At 48.0% G+C, this 27050-nt stretch overlaps 1 protein-coding gene across 3 annotated transcripts in view; it reads left to right on the plus strand.

Annotated features, from left to right (window-relative positions):
* The window catches only part of RFFL (ring finger and FYVE like domain containing E3 ubiquitin protein ligase), a 423271-nt gene that overhangs the window by 195929 nt on the left and 200292 nt on the right, over positions 1 to 27050 (plus strand). For all 3 annotated transcript variants that reach the window (XM_085649647.1, XM_085649645.1, XM_085649646.1), the window contains one exon: positions 858 to 1038. In XM_085649647.1, coding sequence (XP_085505773.1) covers positions 865 to 1038 — 174 coding nt within the window. In that variant the 5' untranslated portion in view covers positions 858 to 864. The remainder of the gene's footprint in view (positions 1 to 857; positions 1039 to 27050) is intronic.

A 27050-nucleotide genomic window follows, 5' to 3' on the forward strand; every position in this document is an offset into this window, starting at 1 on the left:
TACCCAAGGATAGAACACACTGAACAATGGTTACATGGGTTTATATAGGGAAAATAGAGGTAAATAGAGATTTGGGAAGAACAAACAAATGAGACCATCGGTAAGAATCAACAACCTTGGTGCCTTGTGTAACTGTCGCGTTTTGAAGCTGCATAACAAGATAGGTTTATCTGAACAAACTTTGTCTAAGGCTTTATCATTGTTTAAAATACACACAAAACCCACAGTGTAGATATCAGCTGTTCTTTTGTGCTGTCTTTGCTTGTTTACGCAGCCTACAATGTCTCAACTTGGATTTGTGACCTAATGTTTATGCAAGTGTGGTGTCAAGGATAGAGTCAGGCTGAAAACAGGTCAAAGGTGAGCATGAATGAAGCACAGCTAAATTAGAAAACGAGAGATTCAGATTTTAAGGTTTCACACTTCTCAGACTCGACTCTTGTATGCGCCATTCAGCCATTTCGACCTTACCAATCCTCCGCACATAACATCCCATCTTGTGTCTGTGACACTCCTTAAGCACCTGACACTTCAACTACTTACTATTGTTCTTCTCCCTGTCATAATGGTGTTTTCCCACTGGACACTGACCACCTTACTGCTATTTCCACAAGTATTCTGAGTGATTTGAGATCTGCTGAGCTATTGCTGTATATATTAAGTTGAGATGTATGTTATCTTTGAGATCCATACTTCAGTTCCAAATGTAACAGAGTTTGGCATGCATTTGTTTCCTGGTCACGTGGCTCAGTCATACAGTTTTATTCCATGTAATTTTGTAATCTTGCACTCCACAGTTTGTCATCCAGTTTGCGTGCAACATTTAATTGTTTTGCACTCTTTCTTACTACTCCTAGTTCCACTATGTGGGCTGCCTGCTGTAATTGGTTCTGCTTGGATAGCCAGCCAGAGGAAATTACACCACATGCTGGAAACCGAACACAGGCTTACTCGAACCCTGGCTACAGCACACACCCCAATTCCATGCCATCTAACTGCAGAGGCTGCGGGGGGCGCTTTGAAAATGCTGCAAGAAAAGTAAGTGGCTAATCAATGTTCTTAATTGAGGATGATGATGAAATATTTATAAAAACACTATTAATTGGTTACGATGGGAGCCCTCATTGCGCGGCATTAGGTGGACGCCTGAATTTGAGGACCGCATCTCTCTTTATGCGGACGACATTCTCCTGTACCTCACATCTACCCGGCAATCTTTAATGGTACTAGTGGACGTACTGAACTCATTTGGTCGCAACTCCGGCTTGGTCATTAACTGGGCCAAGTCATGCGTCTATGTTCTCTCAGGGGATGCTCCTCTCCTTCCGCGTGGCTGCCCTATCCAGATTTCGCAGTCAGGGTTTAAATACCTGGGAGTATTCATAACATTAGACCCTGTGGCCCGTTATGAGCGGAACTTACTCCCCCCACTCCAACGACTGAGGGCCGACGTCTCGGGTGGCGACGGCTTCCGCTTTCGCCGCTCGGACGTGCGGCGTTGTTTAAAATTATGTCGCTACCGTGATTCCTGTATGCACTGCAAAATACACTCGACGTCATACCGGCCCGCTATTTCCGTGAGGTGGAGAGCTTGCAGAGGCAGTTGTTTTGGGACGGGCGATCGCGAATCGCTCTCACAAAATTGACACTCCCTTGGTATGATGGGGGTATTGCACTCCCCGATATCAAGCGATACTATTGGGCGTCCCAATTGGCGGCGGTGAACCACAGGATGTACGGACCGGCCCTGAACCCGGCGTTCGAGATGGATAAAATGCTATTGACTGGGGGGGGACTATAATAGAGCACTCTATTCGAAGTCTCCTGGTGTGCAGTTGACAGGCCCAACGAAGATAGCGGTACGTGTGTGGCATGCTGCTAATGCTGCGATGGGTTGGAAGGACCGCCTGACTCAAGCGACTCCACTGTATGCTTCAGAAAGGCTGGGCTGTTTGTGGAAAACTAAAGGATTTGAGAAATGAGATATGATTGGCATATGTAAGGTGAGCGATCTTTGGGTGAAAGGGGAGTTTAAAACGTTTGAAACGCTGAAAGCGGAATATAAGCTGAACGATAGGGAGTACTTCCGGTATGCTCAGGTCCGTCATGCGTTGTGCTCGGTTTTCCCTGATGCTACTGCTATCCCGGAAAATTCCCCACTGGAGGACAGGGTGCTCGATGGCTACGTGCCTGACAGCACAATCTCCTTGATCTATAAAAAGCTTATCAACGACCGGGCGGACCTGTTGACCCACTTGAGGGAGCTCTGGGTGGCTGACGGTTTGGAATTAGATGATGAGGACTGGGTCTCGGCAATAGCCTCCCCGAGGGAGGTGGCAATTCCGGCCCGCCTTCGGTTCGTACAACTAAAGATACTCCATAGAGTGTATGTCACTGGTCCCCGCCTAATGCGCATGGGTTTCTACGTGGATGGGATGTGTAAGCGTGGCTGTGGTTCGCTGGGTACTTTCCTTTACGTCATATGGGAATGCCCTGAGGTGGCTCGCTTTTGGCGTCGGGTGCATGCTGTAATGGAAGAGGTCACTCATGTTGCTCTGTTCCCAGAAGCTAGGAGATGTCTGCTGAACGTGTGGGAGCCAAACGATTATAATGTGGCGCAGACGCAGTGGGCGACTTTGGGAAATATGGTGGCTAAACGCAACATCGCACAGTTATGGGGTTCCCAGAAGCCGCCCATGGTCCCGGTGTGGAAGGAGAATATGGATTGGTGCATGTTTAGAGAAAAGACGGTGTATGTAGCGAGAGGCAAGCCTAGGAAATGGACTGGGGTGTGGGGTCCGTGGAATTCTTATCGCGGAGACATCTGTGCCCCTCCTCTGGCTATTGTATTGGATGTTCCTTTGTCCCCCTAGCTGGACATTCCTCATCTGTTAGGTTATGAGTAGGTCACAGTCTGATTTTTCCTCTGTACCCGGGCCCCCCCTCCCTTCTATGCCGCAGGTCATTGATTTCCTACCCCGGGGAGCGCGTCCTGATATTCACAATGCCTATTGCCTTGTTTGTGTGTAATGTTCATTAGTTTTTAAATTGAAAGATGAAACCGTATTTAATATTGTCATTCCACTACTGCTTCTGCCTTCACTGGGAGTGCTGATGGGCTGACGGGATCCTTTGATTGACAAATCCGTATGACGGTGAAATGACACGTCTCATACTAATTAGCGGCCGGCCCAAGGGGTTGTAGGCCCATGTCTGTAACTCTTTGAAGTCAAATAAAGGTTTCTTTAAAAAAAAATTTAAAAAAACACTAATAATGCCCCGAATGGGAAGTGCTGGTGCCAAGGAGAGCCAATATAAAAATAATAGTTAGTTGCAGAAATAGGTGATTCTCTGTCCTTAGCATACTGCAAAACCGCAAAAATTATAGTTGACTACACAGCCAGGTTTGCAATCCTTTGCAAAAGCTTAGATAGCTTACTTCTCTTAAGTACAAAGACAGATCATTCCATACCTTTTTAGTAAGGAAGGAGAATGCTGTTCCGCCCTTGCGTGAATACGGTGCGTGTGGAATATTGAGGTGACATGCATGTATTGAACGTAATGATCTATTAGGCTTCTAGACCTGCGATTATAAGATCGCCACTGAATTCATATACACTAAATGTCTCTGCCATTGTACAGGATCTTCGAACACTTTCATAAAGTAAAATCCTCTCTATTAAAAATAAATAATAATTCTTTAAAAGAACATTTTTTAACGTAGCAAATCACTTTTTTCAATGTTAACATTTTTAAATAATAAAGAGGGAGAAAATATTTACAACTTAATAAAGTGGCAAAACTTCACTCTCACTTTAAGCCAGACAATCCCACTCCTTTCAGCCCAAAATGTAATGGCATAATTTGATGTTAGTGGCAGCTGAGTAAAGTAAAATTTCCATTTTATGTAGCAAGCTTGCTGACCATTAACGTTTCCTTTTTCAGCATTTTGCTAAACATTTCCGCCATTTTCAACCCTTATCTTGCACGATAACCATGCCGTGAAGTATCCATTTTGTGACCAGAAACAATCGGAGAATTGGCCACATGCCGCTTGTATCCTTTGACTACAAGACAGTCATACTGTTGAAGAATGTCCATTATGTCAGAGAGTAAGTATCCTAAATGAAAGGGCAAATTGTTTCACAAACGTGACGAACATCACAAAAACTCGAATTCAAGTCTGCTGCGGGATCACAACCTCTTAGAAAGACCAGACGTGTCTTGCCTCCACCTCAACATTTGCAAAGACTTTCTGTGAACCATCCCTCATGGGTCGGTTCAGTAAAAAGGAAGCACCACCATCATTCATACCATTCGAGGTTGACATCAAGAGGTATGATAATGAAGCATCCATTTCTGTGGAAGGCTTCTAGGACATTGCATCCAGGTTAGTTTTGCCAAGAATGTTTTAAAGCACTGGAGTCAAAAGTACTTAACATAGAACCAATATTTGCTCTCAAGCTGCTACATGACAATGGGTACACAGTCAAGAAGTCTCATGCAGTCGAAGTGTTTGAGATCGGACATTGTGGAACTGTACATTAAGCAGATTCTGTGCTTCGTTGAAGAGCTTCATAAAGGACCTCTGGATGCTGTCTGCTCCCACTGCAAACATCATGCATGGCATGTTCCTCTGAATTCTATTAAAAAATGAAGTCTGCACCCCATGAACAGTGCAGGGAAAAGGAATGTATCAGAAATAACACCTCGAATGAATGGAACCTCGGCTATGTGCTGTCTGAGGAATCCAGCAGTTTGCTGCAGAAGGAATGATACCTACAGTTACAACACCTCCTCAGAGACATCATGGGGAACATATTCGCCAGCTTCTTCAATAAGATAATCTTCCTGGATCTCACCAGTGCATATTATCTCCACTTTTTTACAGCGTCCCCACTAAAGGTTCCTTCTAGTTGAATATGCACTTCTCGATCCTTTGTTAAGGATTCCAGTTTCATTTGAGACGGTACAGCAGCAGGCTCCATCCAGACCTCTGCTGCTGTTGGTTTAAAACGTACTTAAGTCGAGTAGGACGTATTTCACACCGCTGCAGCAGCACACTTTGGAAATATAGGCCTCCGTCATACAATCTTTTAACCACGAGATCATATCCAAATGCAAACTGTTATTGTTTCTACGGTGAGAAGAATATTTACAGCATCTACATCACCTTTGACCCCCCCTCACAAGGGAATGAAGACTGATGCAGTTGGCCAACATATAGAGTTTCTCCCACAGCAATTAGAAGTGATGGGAACCCTGCCCTCCAGAGCGGCGAAAGGCAGGACTTCCCCCATGTTGTAAGTGAAGGGATGAGAGCATTACATCTGTCGTCGGTGCTGTCGGAGCTATCCCTGAACCATCAGCGTACTGTTATTTCCACAGAATATCTATATGGGGCTCTTCTTGACTGAGATTAACTTTGCTGAAGTCAGCAACTTTTGTCTCACAGGCTGCTCTTCTGGAAATTATGAGGTGCACTGAAGGGATGCCGTCATTGACCACTTTAAAGCATTGTGACAAAGCAGGAGCAGGGTCCCATGGTAAGGAAGCCCCATTTCAATCTGCAGCTGCCTTCCCGGGGACAGTTCGAACTTTCTTGTACAGTGTATGGAGCAACTCCAGCTATCTGAGGCATTCCTCTTCCAAAGTGATTTCAACCTCCTCCTAGTAACAGCGAAGTCCATATATTCCCAGCGACCCCTTCCACCATCGATTTTACGTAACTCTATCATCTATGCCTTCTTACATCACAAGGTTCGCCTTGGGCCTCATAATCGCAAAGGATGCTTTATTCATATTAAATATTTAATTGTTTAAAAAGTAACATACATTAAAATCAACCGAATTGGCAATCTTGCTGTACATCCGATTTTGGCCAGAATAACTGACAACACATTACATTCTGGGAGGCGTCCGCAGAGGGTGCCCTCACCCCATATTTGTAGAGAATAATTTCTTTACAAAGACCTAGATCTTGCCTACAATCCCAGCTAAGTGACTCGGGCATTGTGGCTGCTGCCCTTATCTCCCTTAGATGCCCTCTAATGCTGGGGATTCACTTGTATTCCCGCACCTCCAGCCAGGGGCTCCAGACTTCACAAACCTTTGATGGCAACTCCTTGCAAGGAGTATGGTTTATCCTACCTCATGCACCTGTCCGGATTCTGTGCCCACCGCTGCTCCCGGCAAAATACAGTGCGCCCCAAAGTTTGATATCTCTTAGGACTACCGTTAGTGCGATATTACAGAACAGTAGTGCACACCATGACTGCGTTTGTTCACCCCATATTGCCAAGCACACCTCCTGGGCATTCAGGTCAAACTCCAACCCCAGGGTCTATGTAAGGTGTTTGATGTATTCCCTGCCAGAGCACCTGCACTGTACACTCTTGTTGGAACCCTCGTAAGCACTGCCTGTCACCTGGCTTCGCCGTATTCCACAGTGTGGGTCTGGTGAAATACCTCTGTGTATTACTTTCTGTTGTATCAGTTTGAAATCCATTCTAGTCGCCACCTCCCTTGGGTGTCTGCAAGCCTCTTAACACACACGTCCTCAAGCCTGCCACGATCTTGTTCTCACCTCGCTTTTCGTCTTGCCAGGGGTCGATGGCAGTTATTTAACTAAGTTTTGTAGACTTGAACAGGATGTAGCCTAATGGCTAGATCGGTCGACCTCGAAGCTGGGGAACCGGGTTCGAGTCTCGGCGGGAGGGTCAACATCCTGTGATTCTGGGCAAATCACTTAATTTCCCCGTGCCTAACAAAATGAATGTGTCCCTCTGTAACGAGACTGGTGCTCATGTAAAGCTTTCAGATACCAGATATCTTCGGGTCGAGTTTGCGCTATATAAAACTCTTAAAAATACATATATACATATGTGTGAAACGACACGCATGTGGTGTGGTGTCAGCAGCACCCTATATTCCAACGCGATTCCTCCTCTATCTTTTGTAGCGCATATTTTGCCAGTGCATTTTTGATCTGCAAATGTTTATACCATTGCAAAGGTGTCCCATCAAACCGTGCTCGGAGCACTTTAATGGGCAGCATGCCTTGCGAGTTCCGCACTTCACCCAACCTAGATATGCAGATATGTCCCCATTTCTGAAACTCCTCTAGTTTTGTCAGATCCTTGAGAGTACCCGATTCCATAAAGGGATTTTCAAGGTGTAGGAAAGGACCTCTTTTTGTATTATCACTCCTCCGCCCCCCCCAAGTTTTTGAATTGTTGCTACTGGTTTTTCAACTGTTTAATGCACTGGGCCTTGCTGTCCAGGCCCCATTGCATATGCTCTGACCCTTCCCACCCCCCCTAAAGTATGTGCACTATAGGCTAATACCTAACTGGCTCATTTAACGTACCTGCAAGTCCCCAGGGTTGGTAAGTTAATTGCTTCAAGTGGACTGCAGCACTTATTTGTGCCACCACTGCAATGACAAGATTAAAACGCGACTCTAGGCCTGCTAATGTATCCTAGCCAAACAGATTTAACACCGCCACTTTGACATGGCTAAATAAACCCTTTTGACAGGTCAAGTTTTTGTTAGGGAAGGCATGGTAGCCCACAAAGCAGGGGTGCTCAATTTTAAAGAGAAGGGCCTGTTCCTTTTGTGTTTCATATGCACTGACAGTGAAAACGCAAAATTGCAGTTTTTACTGTAGCACTGCTGTTAGTTCCATTGGCTAACATGGACTTACACTAACAGCTGCACTAATTACTAACTTCTATTTGGGACTACCAAAGACAGTACTCCAGGGTGTCAAATTATTTGTTACATTAAACCCAATTTTAAAGAGGAACTGTTAATAGATCGATGACTTTAGAAAGTCAGCACCTTGTTGCCTCAAATCTCCAGCAGCCTTTCCAGTCTATCTGCAGCAGTAGTCACCCGAGTCAACATGCTGCCTCCCTGCTAGGAAGTGTGACTCTCTCCCAGGAACAGTGAAGAAAGAAATGGTGGAGTGCCTCATTAGGCAGGGTACACCCTCGGATGTGCCCAAAACTCCTCACAGGGAAAGAAGGCTTTCACCGTCTTGGTTTAGTGTAGAGAAGGGTATCCCGGGATTGTTTGGTGGCCAAACCCTCAGGAAATTATGTAAAGTGCAAAGGGTTGTCTCGTGGAAACTATTGCCCACTGTCTTGTGATTCCTCCCCTCCCACAACTGAGAAGACTGCATGAAAGTGACACCCCAACCTACAGTCTTCGGATCACTACTGGACTGCCCTGCTTCTCCCTGGACCCAGCAAAGAGATGCTTCACTAGACTTCATCTGCTGCACCCAAGAAGACTGCCTGGTGCACCCACCTGTTGAAAGGAACTCCACTGGTGCCAGGACAGAAGAAGGGACTTCAAGGGCTAGAGGGATAGCACCCCTGGTCAGCACCAGGGATTCAAAAGCTGAAGGAAAACTGCGGTCTCATAGACCTAGCTACAGAGCAAGGCCTTCCCACTCCTGGACTCCAAAGTGCCTGCTGGGAGAGAGAGTTCTGACCTGCCCGTGGTGTCCCTAACCCTGTGGGACCCGTGACTGACGTTGAAGTGGACTTCGGTGGCCCACCAAGAAAGAGAAACTTACCTGCAAGCATCCGCTGAAGACCGCTGGAACTGGGAGACCATGGCGACTGCACTTGCACTGAACCGAGGTCAGAGAGGACCCCTGATGCTGATTCATACCAGGGTGGCCCCAGGAACGCTATCGGCGTGATGGATTTTTATTGTGCTGTGTTTCTCACTTATCTATTGTTTTGTTACTCGAAAATGCTTTACGCTGGTTCCTTCGACTTTGGTGTACTTCTCTGTGCCACAGCTGCCCAGGACTGAGCCGAGGGCTTTCTTAAAGAAACTTAACTGAGCCCGATAACAATTGTGTCATTAAAAAAAAAAAAAATCTGATTGGCCGCGGATGGCTAACGCGACACTTATTTTCATTTTAAACTTTTGGCATAGGCGTACCCGCCGACGCTACTTTATGGACCACAATTCTTTGGGGTAACACGCTGGTAGGACTAGCAGAGTGCGGCCAATCAGACTTTTGTTTACAATTGTGTCATTATTACATGATGAGGCCTCACAACCACACCACATATCCTACACAGGGTCAAGCTGTCGTCTCACCCAGGTTTACAGGTTGCCCTCGTCCCGGTCTTGATAACCGTTGCTGCGGTCTTGATAACCGTTGCTGCTGGTACATGATCCTCCCCGTTTGCCCCCTTTTATGCAGTTCTCTCAGACATCCCCTAGTAGTCATTGCCTTCCTGTCAGCCATCAACTATGGTTCCCTCTAATCAACGAATACCCAGTTGTTTGTCACCAAGAGCTGGTCCGCCTTGTAGTGGCGCCTCAGGTTGGGTATCGTCTTCACTCATAGTGATTCCTCATAAGCGTGTGCAGTGCGGTGTGCAGGCACGCCGTCACAGACAGGGTCCGCATTGTGGCATTAGGAGGGGTGAATACAGAGTATTCTGCAGCATATAGAGGAATGTTGGCAGCGGAATCATTCTAAATAGTGGCGCTTTCCCCAGTGCTTTATATTTAGCTGGGATGTGGACAATATTATGACTCATAAAGTCTTTGAGGTCTTTCGTAACAAACATTTCAAGGTACTTGAAACCCACGGTTCTCCATTGAGTGTCAGTCCCATGTTGTCGGGGGCTGCTAGCTGAATATGCTACGGAATATACTTTGGACTTGTGGCAGTTAATGTACATGCCCGTATATTGTGCAAAGATACCAAGTATTTCTAGCACCCTTGCAATCGGGTTTTCGGGCATCACCAGGTCCAGCAATAGGGAGATAGCATCTTCCCGGTGTAGGTCCCAATGGAGACCCCCATCAACACAGCTTATCTCACCCACCCTGCTATCGGGTCCACCACAGAAGCGAACAATAAGGGTGAGGTGGGGCAACCGTGTCTCATCCCTCTGCCTAGCTGAAATTCTCCTAATTGTGTCCCAATAACTGGCCCCATCACAACAGGCAGTGTGTACAGCATCCACAGCCAGGCCCATTTTCTTTAGAGGACTGCCATCAGGTGTGGCCTTTCGGGAGATTCAAATGCCTTTTCAGCATCCAGTGACAATAGCACTGCCGGCTCTCAAATCCTGCCCAGTCCCTCCCCCCCTCCCCCCCCACCCTCCCCCCCCACCCTTCCCTCCGACTCCATGTACACATAAAATAATAAGTCCTGGCCCCACAGTTTGTTTCAAGAGCCTGTGGCTGGCACTTTCGAAGGTCGGGTCGCTGAATACCAAGAAAGGAGGAGTCTTCATTCCGCCTCATTCCTCTTTAATCCATCACCAGGCACTCACTGCCTCTTTAGTTTGCTCTTGCAGATTTTTTCGTCTCTGCTTTGTCTTCTTCCTCTCTACCCCCTTTTGTTTTTAGGTCGAGGACTACCGGTCTGCCGAAGGCAGAACCGGAAGTCGAGATTTAATGTTTCCTAGAGTGGCTCCTTAGCCCGCCTCTCTTTTTGCCTCTCCTCCATTGGCTGGCTTCCTAAACGGAGGCCCGCCATTGGAGGAGAGAGCCGTCCCTCCAAATAGGCTCCGTCTTTTTCAGATTCGGGGGCGTGTTCCTTGCTGTTCTTTCCACTTTTTAGCCACGCCCTTTTAGAACAGCAGGAACACGCCCCCGAATCCGAAAAAGTTTCGGAGCTTCCATCCGCCATTGTTTTGCTGTCCTCTGGCCGTGAGGATCTTCGTGCTGTTGTGAGTATAGTTGGCGGCGCTGCCCTTCGATGAGCAGGGATCCGCACCGTGCCTTGGACGCCTTTCCCCCTTGTTAGACTCTCTCTGTAGGTGGGGCCCCTTACAGCTAGTAATCACTCCCGACATGAGACATAGCGTGTGCGAACACCATGTCACTCGGACAGCACCACTGACTGAGCGGTGCCTTGCAGCTTTGCGCAAAAAGGTCGCGAATCCGAATTAACTCATTGGTTCGATTGGAGACTCACCCTGTGAACAGCCTTGAAGCACACACCATGGTCTGCACCGATTGTTTCACCGAAGTGTCACGCTTGGAGCATTAGTTGTTTTAATAGCCCCGTTGGCTTTAACGGAGGCTCGCACCGGGGAATCGCCGTCATTATGACAAAAATATCTGGCCTCTAAATTCATCTAGGGATATAGACAAAAGTTTCGAGGCGTGCGTATCCTTGCTATGTGTTTTAGCTACCCAAGGCCAGGGGGGAGGGGTGGGGGCTGGCTTGAGGAGGGAGGGGGCTGGTGAACCTGTTGAACTGCTGAGTTTGAAACCAGAGAGCACGAAAGCCGAGTCCGGCTCTCAATCCGGAACAAAGGTTGTTTTCGGGTAGAAACCCCTCTTCGGGACCACACAGAGGTAAGGACACTCGCGCCCGGGGCTCTTAATAATTGCACATGTATTCGGACCTGTACAGCCACGCTGTTAGGATGTTTTGCGTTCTCAGTGCTTGGCGTGGTTTATTCCATTCAGTAGGAATGTGGTTCTCTCTCTCTCCTTTTAGTTGTTTTTAATTATCGTATGTGTTTTTAAACTACCATGTTCGAGGCGTGCGTATCCTTGCTATGTGTTTTAGCTACCCAAGGCCAGGGGGGAGGGGTGGGGGCTGGCTTGAGGAGGGAGGGGGCTGGTGAACCTGTTGAACTGCTGAGTTTGAAACCAGAGAGCACGAAAGCCGAGTCCGGCTCTCAATCCGGAACAAAGGTTGTTTTCGGGTAGAAACCCCTCTTCGGGACCACACAGAGGTAAGGACACTCGCGCCCGGGGCTCTTAATAATTGCACATGTATTCGGACCTGTACAGCCACGCTGTTAGGATGTTTTGCGTTCTCAGTGCTTGGCGTGGTTTATTCCATTCAGTAGGAATGTGGTTCTCTCTCTCTCCTTTTAGTTGTTTTTAATTATCGTATGTGTTTTTAAACTACCATGGACGTTGTTTGCTCGGTACAAATGGCGGTGGGCTGTGTTAACCTGTTGGGTAGCAGAGACATGAAAGATTTGGTTGGTGTAGTTGATAAGGTTCGAGTCTCGGCGATGACTCCACATCCTGTGATTTTGGGCAAATTATTTAATCTCCCCGTGCCTACCATTCTACATCCTGCGTTTCCAAGTGCTGTAAACATCAGCTGTTCTTGTTTTCCGATGTAACTTGCATACCTTGTTAGGATAGAAGGCTGAGTCGGCTTTGGTAGGATTTAAGTCTTGACCAGCAGTTCATCTCATATGGCACTTATTTCCGTTTTACTCCCATCGGTTTAGCACTAGTGTTCTTAACAGAATTAAAAGCTTACACGCTTATCATGGTGCTGGAAAGTGAACGAATCTCTTCCAGACTAGTGCACATGTTAAGTGCCTGTGTCAGTCTAGTGCCATGGAACTCTCAGGGGAGACACGTTTCTGAACGCGTAGCCTCCTTCATCTACGTTACTTTACAGTACTTTGTGCTCCAGTGGAAGAGAGGGCGCTGGACGCTGGTTCAGCATTGTTTCTCGGCGCTTTGGCGGTATGTCAGAACACCGAGGCTAATAATATAGACATGTATTGACCCCCACGAGATCGACGACTATTATATGGTTCGGATCACCATACTTGTGGAGTGAAGAGTCACTATTTTACCTCTCCGGTGAGGGAGTGGCCGCCTGGCCATTGGAAGGATGACGTGCGTCAGCCTCTGCTCCCCAGAGAGTCTCTGTACCCCCAGCCAGCCTCTGTAGATGCAGTACCCAGCCAGTCAGCACGTCCCTGCACCCTCAGCCAATCTCAGCGCTACCAGTCTCTGTACCCAGCCAGTCTCTGTACCCTGCCAATCTTTGTATTCGAACCAGTGACCGCATTCCCGGCCAATTCTCGTAGCCACAGCCCTGCGATTCTTCAGCACAAATATAATGAAGTCCATGTTCTCCACTTTAGAACACAATTAAAAAGTAAATGTAAGTACTGTAACACTTATTTGTATTCGTGAATGAGCTCAGAGCAAATGCACTTTCAACTACTTCTCTCTCTAAAAAGATCACTACCTCACTCTCTCACTCCCTCACTCTCTATATCACAACTTCACTCTCTCTCTAACTCACTACATCACTCACTCACTCTCTATCTCTCTACCTCACTCTTTCTATCTCACTAACTCACTTTCACTGTCTCTTTCACTACCTCTCTCTATCTCACTACATCACAACACCACTCTGCTTACATCTCACTACCTCACAACATCCCTCTCCCTCACTACATCACTGTTTCACTACCTCACTCTCTCTCACTACATAACTCTCTCTACCTCACTACTCCACTCTATCTCACTACCTCACTATCTCACAACTTCTCTCTCTCAACACATCACTACCTCACTCTCTAGCTCACACCCTCACAACTTCACTCTCTCACTCACTACCTCAATCACTCTCTATCTCACTACCTCACTCTTTCTATCTCACTAACTCACTTTCACTCTCTCTTTCACTACCTCTCTCTCTATCTCACTACATCACAACATCACTCTATGCTTATATATCACTACCTCACAACATCCCTCTCCCTCACTACCTCACTCTCTCTATCTCACTACCTCACTCTCTATCTACCTCACTCTCTATCTCACTACCTCACTCTCTATCTACCTCACTCTCTCTCACTACCTCACTCTCTATTTCAATACCTCACTCTCTCTCTCTATCTCACTACCTCACTCTCTCTCTGCTAATGCAATAGGTATCACATATGCAAAAAAAGCTAATGCCAATAGAAATGACAATGCCATTTATTTAGGGATACACAAATGATAAAAAATAATGAGCAATACCAATAGCTCTACCTATAATATTGCCGAGACCATTGCATTGTAAATGCTTGTTTTTCTGTCTTACTCCGGATCAAAGTTTGCAGAGAAATAAATACTGATCAAAGAATGAGTGCTGGCTGGAGCCCACCTGTAACCACCGGCTCAAATTAGGAATTAGGAGCACCTCACTACCCTATCTCCATGGCAACACTAAAATACATCCCATATAGAAAGTTATACTAGTGGGAGGCAGTAGTACTCCGACCATGTTTGTACGCACATTATCCTGCTTATACAAGTGGTTATTGGTTAGATATTTCTGATTTCAAATAATTGTTTATTCATAATTTCAGGGAATTGTTTTATGGGACCAACTCACTTAATATTTTGTAGAAAGACGCCCCTTTTTGCTGACAAGCACATGGGAAGAAGGGATTTCGAAACCTGGTAGAGTTGAAACTATATGAGAAGAAATTATCCCTGTGTTTCAGAGAATAGCCAAAAAGCAGAAACTTAAGTCCATTGATTGGAACCTTGATAGCAAACGAGCTTTTAGGCAAGGGCAGCACAATGAAACCTCTATAAAATATACCTTACTACAGGCCAGAAAGTAAGACTACTCCAACTAGATATCCTCCTATCTATATTGGCAATCAGAATAGAGACTAGTTTACAGAATTGTGCCTCAGACCTCCTAAAAAAACTAATTGTACCACATAAGTTTGCAAAGCTGTGCTGTAACTCACCTACAGCCTTAGGGAGCTGAAAAAGTACAGTACCTCATGCTATGTTTTTTGGGGGCATGAATTGTATATGGAGATGGTTGGGGAAGCAGTGTTTAGAATGTCAGCTAATGAGTCTAGGAAGGGTCCCTAGAGCCCAACTTCAGCAATCACATGTGCTCTAAAGTCCAAAACATTGAGTAGTAATAGATTTGGTTGGGCTAGGTTAGCCCTTGGGAGAAAGCCATAAATATATCCTCGTGATCATGAACTATGCTGCTGGCTATCCTGAAGGCTTTCACTTGTGGAGGACAGTAGTGGCCCACATATTCAACATCCTTATTCCCTTCTTCCTATGCATGGGTGTCCCCAGTGAAATCATCACGGAGCAAGAGACCAACTTCATGTCGCCGCTAATGGCACAACTTTTAAGACTTTACAGCATATCTGTACCAGCCCCAGACAGGCAGATTGGTGGAACGCTTTAATCAAACCAACCAAATGGTAAGTACAGCTATTGGAAAAATGGCAAGGATTTTGATAATGTGCTGCTGCTCACTTTGTTGATTTTATGAAGTACACTACAGTTTTCCTCATGATACAGGCCATTTGAGTTACTGTTTGGAAGACAGCCCTGGTCTTTACTTGATATGACCTTCGTGTATTGGTGGAAAAGTCCCCAAGCGGAGTCGAATGGAGGTGCAGATACCATAAGGACTGCCTCCTCAAATCCGGTTGCTACCAACCTTTCGGCAGAGTGGCATGGTCCCTACAATTTGTTAGGAAACAGTAGGTTCTGTCACCCATTGAGTAGAACATCTATATTGAAAACATTTCACATAGTTCTACCAAGTTAACCTTGTAACAAAATGGGACAAACGGTCCATAATGGTTGTGCTAGGAATAGCCCACTCTAGCGACAATACAGAATGCATACACTTTCCATAAATGCAAGAAGATAGGATACATATTCTTTATAGGAAAATAAACATGCTAAACAAAATTAAAGGGAGAAAAACGTCTACATAAGCCTCCACTTGATATCCGATGCTTAGAGAAGAGCATTGCAACAAGAGTTAGGAAAGCATGTAGAAATTAAACAGTATCGAACCCTCCAGACGCAAATGGACATCGTCTGTCATACTTGTTCCAGGGTATGACAATCAATCAGGTTTTGGATTGATTTCTTACAAATTAATGATTTCTCTGCTTTTGATGCATATCCCCTGCTGAGGGTTAAGGATTTCATTGAGAGACTGGGAAAAGCCATGTACATAAGCATGCTCGATTTGACAACGGCATACTAGCAAAAACCCCCAAGACCTGCTGATAGGTACAAAACTATATTTTATACCTGTTCAGGTATATTTCAGTTTAACATGCCTATCTTTGGCCTGGCAACATTTCAATATCCAATGGACCAAATCCAAATCCCCCCTTTAAACATATTTATTGCCTAGTTGGAAGATACTGTAATCTGTTTATCGCTGTTTAGCAGCCTCAAGTAAAGCACCTTAAATGCAGTTCCCCACACAGGGCAGGATTGATATTAATACCTCTAAATGGTATTTTGCCATTTCATTCAGATATCTAGGATATTCTAAGACAATTATATGATACAACCCCAGGTAGGTAATATAGAGGTATTAAAAAACAGCCTTTGGCCTCGAATGAAGGAGATAAAGCCCTTTCTGGGTTTTATGTTATGTAAAGTTCGATCCTCATTTTTGGTCTTTTGGCCTTCCTCTTGACAACCCTACTCGAAAACCTCAACCAAAATGAATAGTTTGGGGTGCCCCACAGGAGAAGGCATTTCTATCCTTGAAAAGAGAATGTTGACCCTGTTTTTAGATGTCTTAGTTTTCGCTACAGACTGATGTCTCCGGTACTGGCCTTGTTGCTGTACTGTCGCAAAATTTGGAGGATGGGATGCATCCAGTTTTGTTCATTAGCTGGAAGTTGTTGCATTAAGAAGACAATGCCACGGTTGACAAGGAGTACTTGGCCATCAAGTGGGCAGTAGAATCCTTCCCCCTTCACTTTTTGGGAAGGCACTTTTTATGTCTGAGGGACCATGCTCCACTTACTTGGTTATCTCACCAGAAGGAACAATAACTATCAAGTTTAACAGTTGTTTTAAACCCTTTGGTCTTTTTCATTTACAGTGCTCCACAGGCTGGGATCGCAACAATCTAATATGGACTTATTTTCCTGGTTGTCAGCGGACACTCTGGCCAGACTTCGAGCATGCGTGGGAGGATGCGTTGCAAGGCTAGGCGTTTAGTCCCATGATGAGGAGATCTATGTTACAACCCAGAGAGTGGTTTAAATCCCCTTTGCTACAGGCTGTTGTGGAAGACCTCGGATCCCGACATACCTTTGGTTAAGTCTCAGCAGTACTCTGATAGCAGTATGAAGGGAGACGCTGCGCTGCTTCCATGTGGTGAATGAACTTCATGTGTCAAAGTGCTGCATCAGCCAGAACCACACTGACTCCCACTGACGGTTGATGGCCAACCACACTTTTCAAAAAGTAATTAGGATTCCCGTGATCTTTAGGCTGAATAGCTACCCAGGAGTACACAGACCACCATGACAAACACTGGGCTGAAGAGGGGCGAAGGTTTATAGGGAACAGGGCTTCCCAGGCTCAATCCCTAGGATGGTCCATTTGAGCAGCATTTTTCTCCCATCCACTTAACCAATCAGGAGGAGTCTGCAATGAGGAGTAATGGAAATGCAGCTCTAGGAAGGCTCAGTCCGGACAGAAAGATAGTGAGTATCTCACAATAGGCAGACAGCCTCGGACAGAAACTCGTTTTTAACTCTTTTGAGGAAATTGCAGACTTTCAGAGAAACTGCATGGCTTAAAATCCTATAATTTCAAAAGGAGAAGAAAACCTTAGGAAAAAGGTGAATTTAATGTTGTAAAACACCTATGTCCACCGCAAAAACATCTCTAATAACCAGTCTGTGAAGTACAGTATCCATTATTAAGGGATATGGCGATAACCTTCTTTTTTTTTAAAACTGTTTTTATTATTTTCATATTCAAGGCACTTATCTTTCTGACATATCGATACAAATACATATAAACCATTTACTGACAGTAATGCAAATGATAACACTTGATTTTGTAAAGTCGTACATCCGTCCTTTGGCTGACACCTGTCCCCACACTACAGCTCCAGCTCTTCTCCACTTTCATCATCTAAGTCCTCTTCCGCTTTGGGTTCTGGGGGTTCACAAATGTATCCCCTATATTTATTCCATGCCCCCCATATCGTGGTCCACTTCCCCGGACAGCCCCGATTTATAAACACCGCTTTCTCTGCCACCATAGCCAAATCGAGATCTCCACACCATGCGGCCAGTGATGGTGTTTCTTGCCTCCCCCCCACTTTTGTGCAATGTTGCGCTTTGCCACCATTATTCCCAGTGTTGCCCAAGCCTGTGCTGGGCGCGTGAGGTCATTTGGCTCCCATATGTTTAAAATGCATCTTCGAGGCTCGGGCGTCAATGATACTTCCACCACTTGCGATATGGTCCTCATCACTTTTACCCAATACTCCACTATCTTGGGGCAATCCCATAAGGTATGAAGGAAGGTGCCCTCCTCCCCGCAGCGTCTCAGGCAGTACGGATGTGATGCCGACCCTATTGTGCATAAGATATGTCTAGTATAGTAAGTTCTATGTAAGATTTTTAGTTGCACCAGTTTTAGCCTGGACGGTATCCCCACCTCCCGAGGTGATGCCAACGCCTCCCGCCATTCATGGTCCACGAAATCGCCAACCTCTCACTCCCATTTTCCCCTGAGCACCTCATGAGGGTCGGGAGGTTGTTAGCTAGCTTTTTATATGTGAAAGAAATGGCGCGCTTATACATACAAGCCTGTCTTCCAAGGGTGTGGCCTCCGGGACCTTTGTGCCAGGTGGTATGGCCACCTGCAGCGCATGCCGAATCTGAAGGTATCTAAAGTGCTCAGTGGGCGCCAGGTCAAATTGCGCCCTGAGATGCTCGAATGTGGCGATCCCTCCCTTGTGCCACAAATCACCCACTGTTGATATTCCAATTGCATCCCATTTGTCAAAGCCCTTGCACTGCCCCAAGTTACCCAGCCGTCGGGTCACCCACAGCGGGGTGAGCTGTGTTATTTGTCCTGCCCATCCCAGCTTTCTATGCGCTTCATGCCAGATGTTTACCGTCTGTTGAGTGGGTCCGTGCAGCCGTGGTGTACGCTGTTTGTTATAAAGTGCCAACATCATGCCCTCCTTCCCGAACCCATATCTATCTGCCTTATAAGCGGGATTCGTCTGCGGAGCATGCACCCATTGATTAATGATTTTCAAATGCGCCGCCCAGTAATAGAGCTGGATGTTCGGTAGCGCAATGCCCCCATCAAACCACCCGCTATTTAGCTTGCGTTGCGCTATGCGTGCCGGTTTGTTCCCCCACAGTAGCCCCGTGACCTGAGCCGTAATGCGTTTAAAGTACGTGGGCGGCACCGGGTACGGCACGTTTTCGAGGGCATATAGGAATCGGGGCAGTGCCATCATCTTAAAAAGGGCTGCCTTCCCCAGCAGCGTTAGGGGGAGAGTCCCCCAGTGGGCGGCGTCTCTTCTGAGGCGCTCCAGGGGTGGCAGGAGATTGTGTTTAAGAAATTCATCGGGATCCGCTGTAGTATAGATTCCCAAATATCGAAATCCCGCCGCTGAGAGCTGCAGTGGACAATCTCCCGGTAGCTGCGGCGGCGGGCCCCGTAGCACAAAGAGTATTGATTTGGACCAATTAATAGTGTACCCTGATGCGCGTCCAAATTGTTCACATAAATTGAGAAGTACCAGGATGGAGCGTCTGGGTGAGGCCAGGTAAAGCAGAACATCATCCGCATAGAGCGATATGCGATCTTCCCAGTCCGCTGTCCACCGCAGTCCGCGTATCTGCGGTTCCCACCTGATCCATGCCGCCAGTGGCTCAAGCACTAGCGCAAACAGCAACGGTGACAGCGGACACCCCTGACGCGTGCCCCGAGACAGTGGGAAGTCCTCGGAGATATGGCCGTTAGCTGCTACGTGGGCCAGCGGCTTTGTGTAGAGTAGGCGCACCCACGCACAAAACCGTGGGCCAAATCCCAAATGCGCGAGCACCGCAAATAGGAAGGGCCACTCCACCATATCGAACGCCATACGGGCGTCCAGTGAGAGGATTACTGCCGGTTTCTGAAGATAAGGCACACGTGCCATCACTCCATGCAGTCGCCTCAGATTCAACACCGTGTTCCTATTAGGCATAAACCCTGATTGATCCGGGTGAACCAGGGTCGTGAGATGCGGAGTAAGCCGTAGCGCCAGGACCTTTGCTAATATTTTAGCCTCCGCATTAATGAGGGAAATGGGGCGGTAGGATGTGCACTCCTCCGGGGGCTTCCCCGGCTTCGGGATCGCCACTATCGTGGCCACACGCTGATCCCGTGGGAGTTCTCCCTTCGTCAAACTATCACAGTACATGGTAAGCAAGTGTGGGGCCAGTGCCCCCGCCAGCTTTTTGTGAAGCTCTACTGGGATTCCATTCGGTCCCACCGCCTTTCCCGTCTGTAAGGAGCCAATCGCTACCTGGAGCTCTTACGTCGTCAGATCCGCCTCCAGTGTGAGGGCTGCCTCAGGGGTGAGCTTGGGCATCGCTATATCCTCGATATAGGTCAGCGCTTCATCCAGTGTCATCGCTGATTGTGACGTGTACACCTGCTGAAAGTGTTGTGCCAGCCTGTGGACGATGGCTTGTGGTTCAGCACTCAGCGTGCTATCCGGTAGTTTAATCTGTGCTATCCATTTCCTATCTCTCTCCTTTTTATCGAGCCACGCTAATAACTTCCCTGCCTTATCACCGACCTCGTATATTTTATGTTGTGTGGCTGACAGGCCAAGCGTATTCACCCCTTCAGATGTTCCCTATACAATTGTTTTTGGTGGCGCAGGGCGCGGGCCGCATCGGGAGTCTGGTCCCGAGAATACCTTGTATCTGCCTCTTGGAGGTCTGATTCCAAGGCATCGAGTTCCCTCCGCTGTTCACGTTTATGGCCCGATATCGCGGAGATTGCCTGTCCTCGGAGCACGGTTTTATAGGCCTCCCATAGGGTGGCCATGGAGCCAACGACCCGACATTTTCCCGGAAGTAGTGCTTTGTGGATTTGCTGATGGATTTCATAATCCCGGGAACTTTCAGGTAGCCCGGAAATATGGGGAATATTTGCTGCCGTCCCCCCTGACGATACGTGTACGTTAATACCACTGGTGAGTGATCTGATATACCTCTGGGCTTAATGTCCACTGAATCTACGTGTCTGAGGCTCTCCGGGGAGGCCACAAAGTGGTCTATCCTTGACAGACTGTTATGTGCCGCAGAGTGGAAAGTGAACTGACGCTCCGAGGGGTGTCGATGACGCTAGGCGTCCACCAGTCCCATTGCCTCCAGAAACCCCCCGAGCCGTGCCCCCCCGCCCGCTCCCTCACCGGGTGCCGATCCATATCTCCGTCCACCACGTCGTTAAAGTCCCCTCCAATCAACAGCTCTCCCTCCGGGAGATCAAGGAGGAACTCACTCAGGGCCGGAAGCGTAACCGCCTGCAGCGCAGGGGGAACATAGACCGACACAATGTTGACGGGATGCCCTTCCCACTGTCCCACCAGCGCCGCAAAGCGGCCATTTGTGTCCGTCTTTGTCTTGTGTATTATTAGCGGCGATTGTTTACGTATTAAGATACCCACTCCCATAGATCCTGACGTGAACTCTGAGTGTACCGCCATCCGGAACCCCCATCTATCCATCGCCTTGCACGTACTTCCCTTGATATGCGTTTCCTGCAGCAGGACTATAGCCGGGGAGCTACGTTTAATACACTGCAGCACCAGCCCCCTCTTGATTTTATCCCCCAGGCCCCGTACATTCCACGTCATCAGTGTAAGGGTGCGAACCTTGTTACCCGCCCCTTGCCCTTGCGCAATCAACTGCGAGTGCGACATTGCCATACCGATCCCAACCTACTCTCCAGGGGCCGGCTAGTTTTGCCAGGAGTCTTTACCATTCTCATGTGAGGACATATCAGTACCAAGTGCCTACATACACAGCTTGAAAACATAGAACCAAACCTCAACAATAACACCCCACCCTCCACCCCCCACCCTGCCTCCCTGCTAGACGGACTTACAACTACCCGCCACCCCAACTTTGCAGAGCGCTTTATACCCATTCCCTGTAACAGTACTTGCGTGTCGGGTTGGGAAGTCCGGTGGTCACCACAGTCTATCCCCTTCCTTAGAGCCAGTGTTCATCGCGACCGGTCTGAGGCCGCCATGTGTACCCTTCATCGGTAGATCCTCGTCCGCCCGCTTATCATGTGTGGAAGATCACAGATGACCCCCCCCACCCTCCACTCGGACAGCAGCATACTACCACCAGAGTCTATCTCTGCGCGCGCCAGTATGTTCAAACCCTGGTGTCTCCTCTCAGTGCTCCGTCTCTGCCGCCCGCGCCGCGCCTCCCACTCGCGTCCGTTCAGGATCTTCGGGGATCTCCTCCACTCGTTGCCGCTGCTGCTGCTTGCCTGATTGCTGACGTCCTTTCACCTGTCGCCACCCGTCAAGCCATTCTCGGGCCTCCTCCGGACGATCAAAGAACCACGTTTTTCCATCAGCTACTATCCATAATTTCGCCGGAAATAGCATTTAGTACGCCAGGCCCTTACTTCGGAGATCCCTTTTTATCTCAATGAAGCCTCTGCGGCGCTTAGTGACCGCATCTGTGAAGTCCGGAAAAAAGGAGATGAGCGAATTGTGCACCCGTATTGGTGGGGCCACTCTCGCAGTTTGTAAAATGGCATCCCGGTCACGGAAGTTGAAGATAAGGGCTAACACCGGCGTTGGGGGCGCCCTGGGTTTAGGTCGACCACCCGGTACCCTATGCGCCCGTTCGACAGAGAAGAAGGCGGACAAGCCCTTTGGCTGGAGTCGTGTCTTGACGAGGTCTTCAACATAGAGGTCCATGGCCTGTCCCCCTTCACTCTCAGGAAGGCCCGTAATTCGAACGTTATTGCGGCGGGAGCGCCCTTCCTGATCGTCGAGCTTCGCCGCCATAGTTTTGTTCTCAGCCTCAAGGTGTGTCACCCTCTTAAGCAGCGCTGTGGTATCCCCGACCAGGGATTTCGTCGTTTGCTCCACCTCCGTGACTCTGGCCGCCATCTTTTGAAAGTCGGCCCTCAGAAAAGACACATCAGTTGATATGTTGCCCACTGTGGATTGAACCTGAGAAAGCGCGGCCATAATGTCTTCAAGCGTCACCTTACTCGTCTCCCCCTGGTTCGCTGCGTGCACCTGCGGCTCGGTGGTAGGCCCGGTCGTCGTCGTTTCTTTTGCATAGGCGTACTTCTCCAGTTTGCCCTGGGCATTCGTGCGTGGGCCCTTGCCGCCCATTGTATCAGGATGTGCTCTGCCGCAGTCGGTAATCGCCGCTGCCTGCCACAAGGCTGTCGCCCCACGTGCGGCCTGTCGGGTTTCCCACTGCGCCAGCACTCAGAAGGCGTCCCGGCGGAAGAGTCTGCCGCGCTCCCCACGCGGGACTGACCTTGTTAGGGAAGTGGGCAGTGGCCCGCCCTCGTGGTTTTGCCGTCGAGTCCACCACCAGAAGAACCCACTTTCTGTCCGTGAATGCAACTTAGTCCCACTGTATCGTGCTGGCCTTCCTGTGCGGCCCTCCGGCTCTTCCAGCTGCACTGGACGCTGAGTTTGGAGGGGGGTGCTGGCGTTGCCGGGGCGCCCTCTCCGCACCTCAACCCTTCTGTTTCGGTTATGGCCGCCCACCGATCCTGCCGTGGGGGGCTTCGGCGCCCTTACAGCCGATGGGTGTCCTCGCGCTCCACCCGTGCCGATTTGCCAAGGGCAGCACACCCACCACAGCCCTCTTGTCAGTCCGCAGCCCCACCGCCGATTCTGTCCCAAGTGCAGCTCAAGTTCATGTCCAGCAGCCCCCACCGCCACTGCGGCGCTCCGCAGCGTCCGCTCCAGTCTCCAAGCCACTCTGGACTTCAAGCACACTGTACCTCAGTGTCGGCGTTGTTTCGGGCCGTTCCGCTCTCCGGTCACTGTGTCTTGACGTCGCGCGTCTCCGATCCCTTCAGGGTCTGCGCGCGCATCGCGGATCTCGCCTCCCTCATAGGCGGGCACCAGGTCACTCGAGGCTCCGGCTCAGGCCTCCGATCCAGGCCCCGGATCCGCCCCCACGTCTACGGCGGCTCCGGTTGCGATTTTCGGGCCGAAACTTCGGCTGCGGCCTCTCAAGGTCTCACTGTGCTCCCGTCGTCGTTCCTTAACGACGGTGCTGCCGGATAAGTGGCCGGATTAGCGGGGAATATCTGGCGGTCGCCGGAGCTCCCTTAGGCTGCGGCCAACTTTGCGGGTCCCAAGCCACGCCCCCTGGCGATAACCTTCTTGATATGTTCATCTATTGATGAATCAAAGGCGTGTAAATATTTACCACATATGCTTACCTTGGAATCTCACAGTTTTTAGGCAGTGATTTGAAACAAGCATTGGCAAAGCCAATAGGTAATGTTAGAAATGGTGTTTCTGGTTGGCTACGATATACACCTAAGCCAGGCAGAAACCCACACTCTAGTCAGGGTAAGCTAGATACACTACTAGGCTAACCTGTGCTCACCCTCTGGTAACTTGGCACAGAGCAGGCAGTTTTATTGCAATGTGTAAAGTATTTGTTCAATACACAGTAACACAATGGATACACCACAAAAAGACTCCACACCGGGTCTCAACTAAACAAGATCAAAACAATAAAATTCACATGTATACTTTTCGAGTTATGCATGCTTAAAAATCACATTAAATGCAAGTTACGAATATCTTAAATGTGCAGGAGAATCCAGTGTTTAACTTAACACGGATGTCTAGCAGTTTAGTTGCGATCACTCAGGACCGGGGTGACTGACAGGACACCCTCGCTGTGGATCTGGAATTATACAAGCATATAGTCACCCAGCAACAAAAGGTAGCACCAGGACTCTCCAAGACCGGCACTTTTAGTTGATCTCAGCCACTCATGCATGCACACCAACTAATGATGGGTCTCCCCCGGGACCCGCTGAGCACTGTACCTTGTTGGTGGGGGCGCCAATGCGAGGGGAGAACCTAGCATCGATGGGGCAGCACAAGCACTAGAGGCGGTAGTGTACGCAGGTCTCATGAGCAGGGCCACGTCATTGAGGTTGGCTTCCGCTGAGAAGCGACTGGCAGTGATCGCGCTGCTCCAGGAAGCATAGATGAGTGACCACCCGTGCATCTCGGGAACTGCCTGGTTCACCCAGGCAATGCCTCTTAAGAAGGCGTCTCGAGAAGGCGCTACTGTGGGCCCTGGCTGGGTGGAAATCACAGGAACGCTATCTCGGAGGGGCAGCGAGAGTCCTACGGAAGAACTGATCTTTGGCACACCTAGCGAGAGGACCACAGCCAAATAGGAGTGCTTGCTTTACTTACCAGTGGGTTTTAGCGATCAGACGTGTTCTGATTATTATTGGCAGCTACCTACCTGACTCTCAAGTGGCAGAGTCCCACGGTGGGGGTAAGTATGGGGAATCTTTGTTGGCTGTAAGATTTCCAGAACAGGGGATAAGCTAACAAGCCCATGGAGAATGCTTTAAAGTCAGCACAGCACAAAAGTAGTAGGCAGCAGGCCAGCATAGCAAGGTAGGTAGCAAATTGGCATCCCCTTGTGCAGCTCAACAAGCAGTAGGCCAACACAGCGGAGCAATTAGCAGAGTGGCAGTCCCCCCTAGCAGCACAGAAGTTCCTTCAGGCAATGTACAGATGTAGAGCCAGTGGTATCTGGTTACAGGTCCAAAAAGTGTCTCCTTAGATGGGGTCAGACCTTTGATGTGGGGGTGACTTCAAAAGAAGTCTCTGAAGTGCACACGTCTCCTTTCAGCCCAGTCTTGTCTGCCAGCCTAGCTATGGAGGACAAATCAGCCCTTTGTGTGGAGACAGGACACTCTATTTTAATGAAGTGTTACCTTCTCTCCTCCCTTCTGCCCAGGATGACACATCCGTATGCAAATGAATGCAGATGCAGTTGAGTGTCCTGTGTTGTGGCTGTCTAGAGGAAATGCACAAATGTAGCTGTTGCCCAGCCCAGCATTGGTGACAGGCTGTCAGGCACACAGAGCAGTAAGTGCAGAGAAAGATCCGCTTTCAAAAAGTGGCATTTCTAAAATAGTAAAGTTGAGTCCAACCTCACCAGTACCATTCCAAACATATGAAACATCAAAAAGCTACTCCTCTGTGATAGGAATTACAGCTTAAAAGATTATTAAGGAATTTCCAATGCTAACCTATGAACTGGGTAGGGCTCGCTGTAGTGAAAAACGAAATAGGCTGTTTGTCACTACAAGGACATGCAAAACCTAAAGATACATGTCCTACCTTTTACTTACATAGCACCCTGCTCTTATGGCTACCTAGAGCCTACCTTAGGGGTGACTTATAAGTAATAAAAAGGAAGTTTAATGCTTGGCAAGTTAGTTTTAAATGCCCAGTTGAAGCGGCAGTGAACTGTGCACACAGGTCCTGCCTGAGACCGGTTTGAATGGCTACTTCTGTGGGTGGCACAATCAGTGCTGCAAGCCATCTAGCAACCTTTTGTACCAATTAACAAGGGACATACAAGGAAATTCTGTTAATTAGGTATAGGCCAATCACAAACATGTTTAGGGAAGAAGCACGTGCACTTTAGAGTTGGTTAGCATTGGTAAAGTGCTCAGAGTCCTATGGCCAAAGAAAAGATGCAGCAGAAACGTGGAGTTCCAAAGCAAACAAGCATTGGCATAGCCAATAGGTCTCGCCATTGGGGCGTTATAAGTGTTTAGACAGAGCTATTTGCTTTAACTTTTTTAATGTGTGTTGTAGAGCATTGTGAATGTTGTGCAGCATGTTGAAAATGTATAAGTTATAATAAAAAAAGTGTTATAACTATTTCTGTCACCTTGTATCTAACCGAAAAAACATTATATATAACTGAAGTATTGTACTAAAAACCAAAATAATACAAAAAATGTGTTCTAGTTTATTTGTTTATGCAATGTTGTCAATTTTTCCTTGCTTGTTGTAATTAATTTTTGTTATAGTTTTTATTGATAGGTGTGGGATATCAACCACGGGAGGGTGGATGTTGTGAAATAGTATTTTCATTAGATAGGAGTAGCGGAGAGTTATTTGTGGAGAATTAATACATGTCAAATTTTGATGCCAAACTGTAGTGGTGTGGAGTGATGCTGAGGTGGTTGTGAGTAGTGGCGGAGTTGATGCTCAGATGATCCAGAATTATATTGAGGTGATGCTGAAGTGGTGGTGCGCTGGTTCCGAGGTGATGCTTATGTGATGCTGAATGATACATAGGTGGTACTGAGTGATGCTGAGGTGGTGCTGAGTGATGTTATGGTGATGAGTTATGCCGATGTTCTGTAGCTGAACTGGTGCTTATGTGGTTCCAAGTGATGTTGT

Source organism: Triturus cristatus, chromosome 3_2 (assembly GCF_964204655.1).
Source record: "Triturus cristatus chromosome 3_2, aTriCri1.1, whole genome shotgun sequence".
Classification (NCBI taxonomy): domain Eukaryota; kingdom Metazoa; phylum Chordata; class Amphibia; order Caudata; family Salamandridae; genus Triturus; species Triturus cristatus.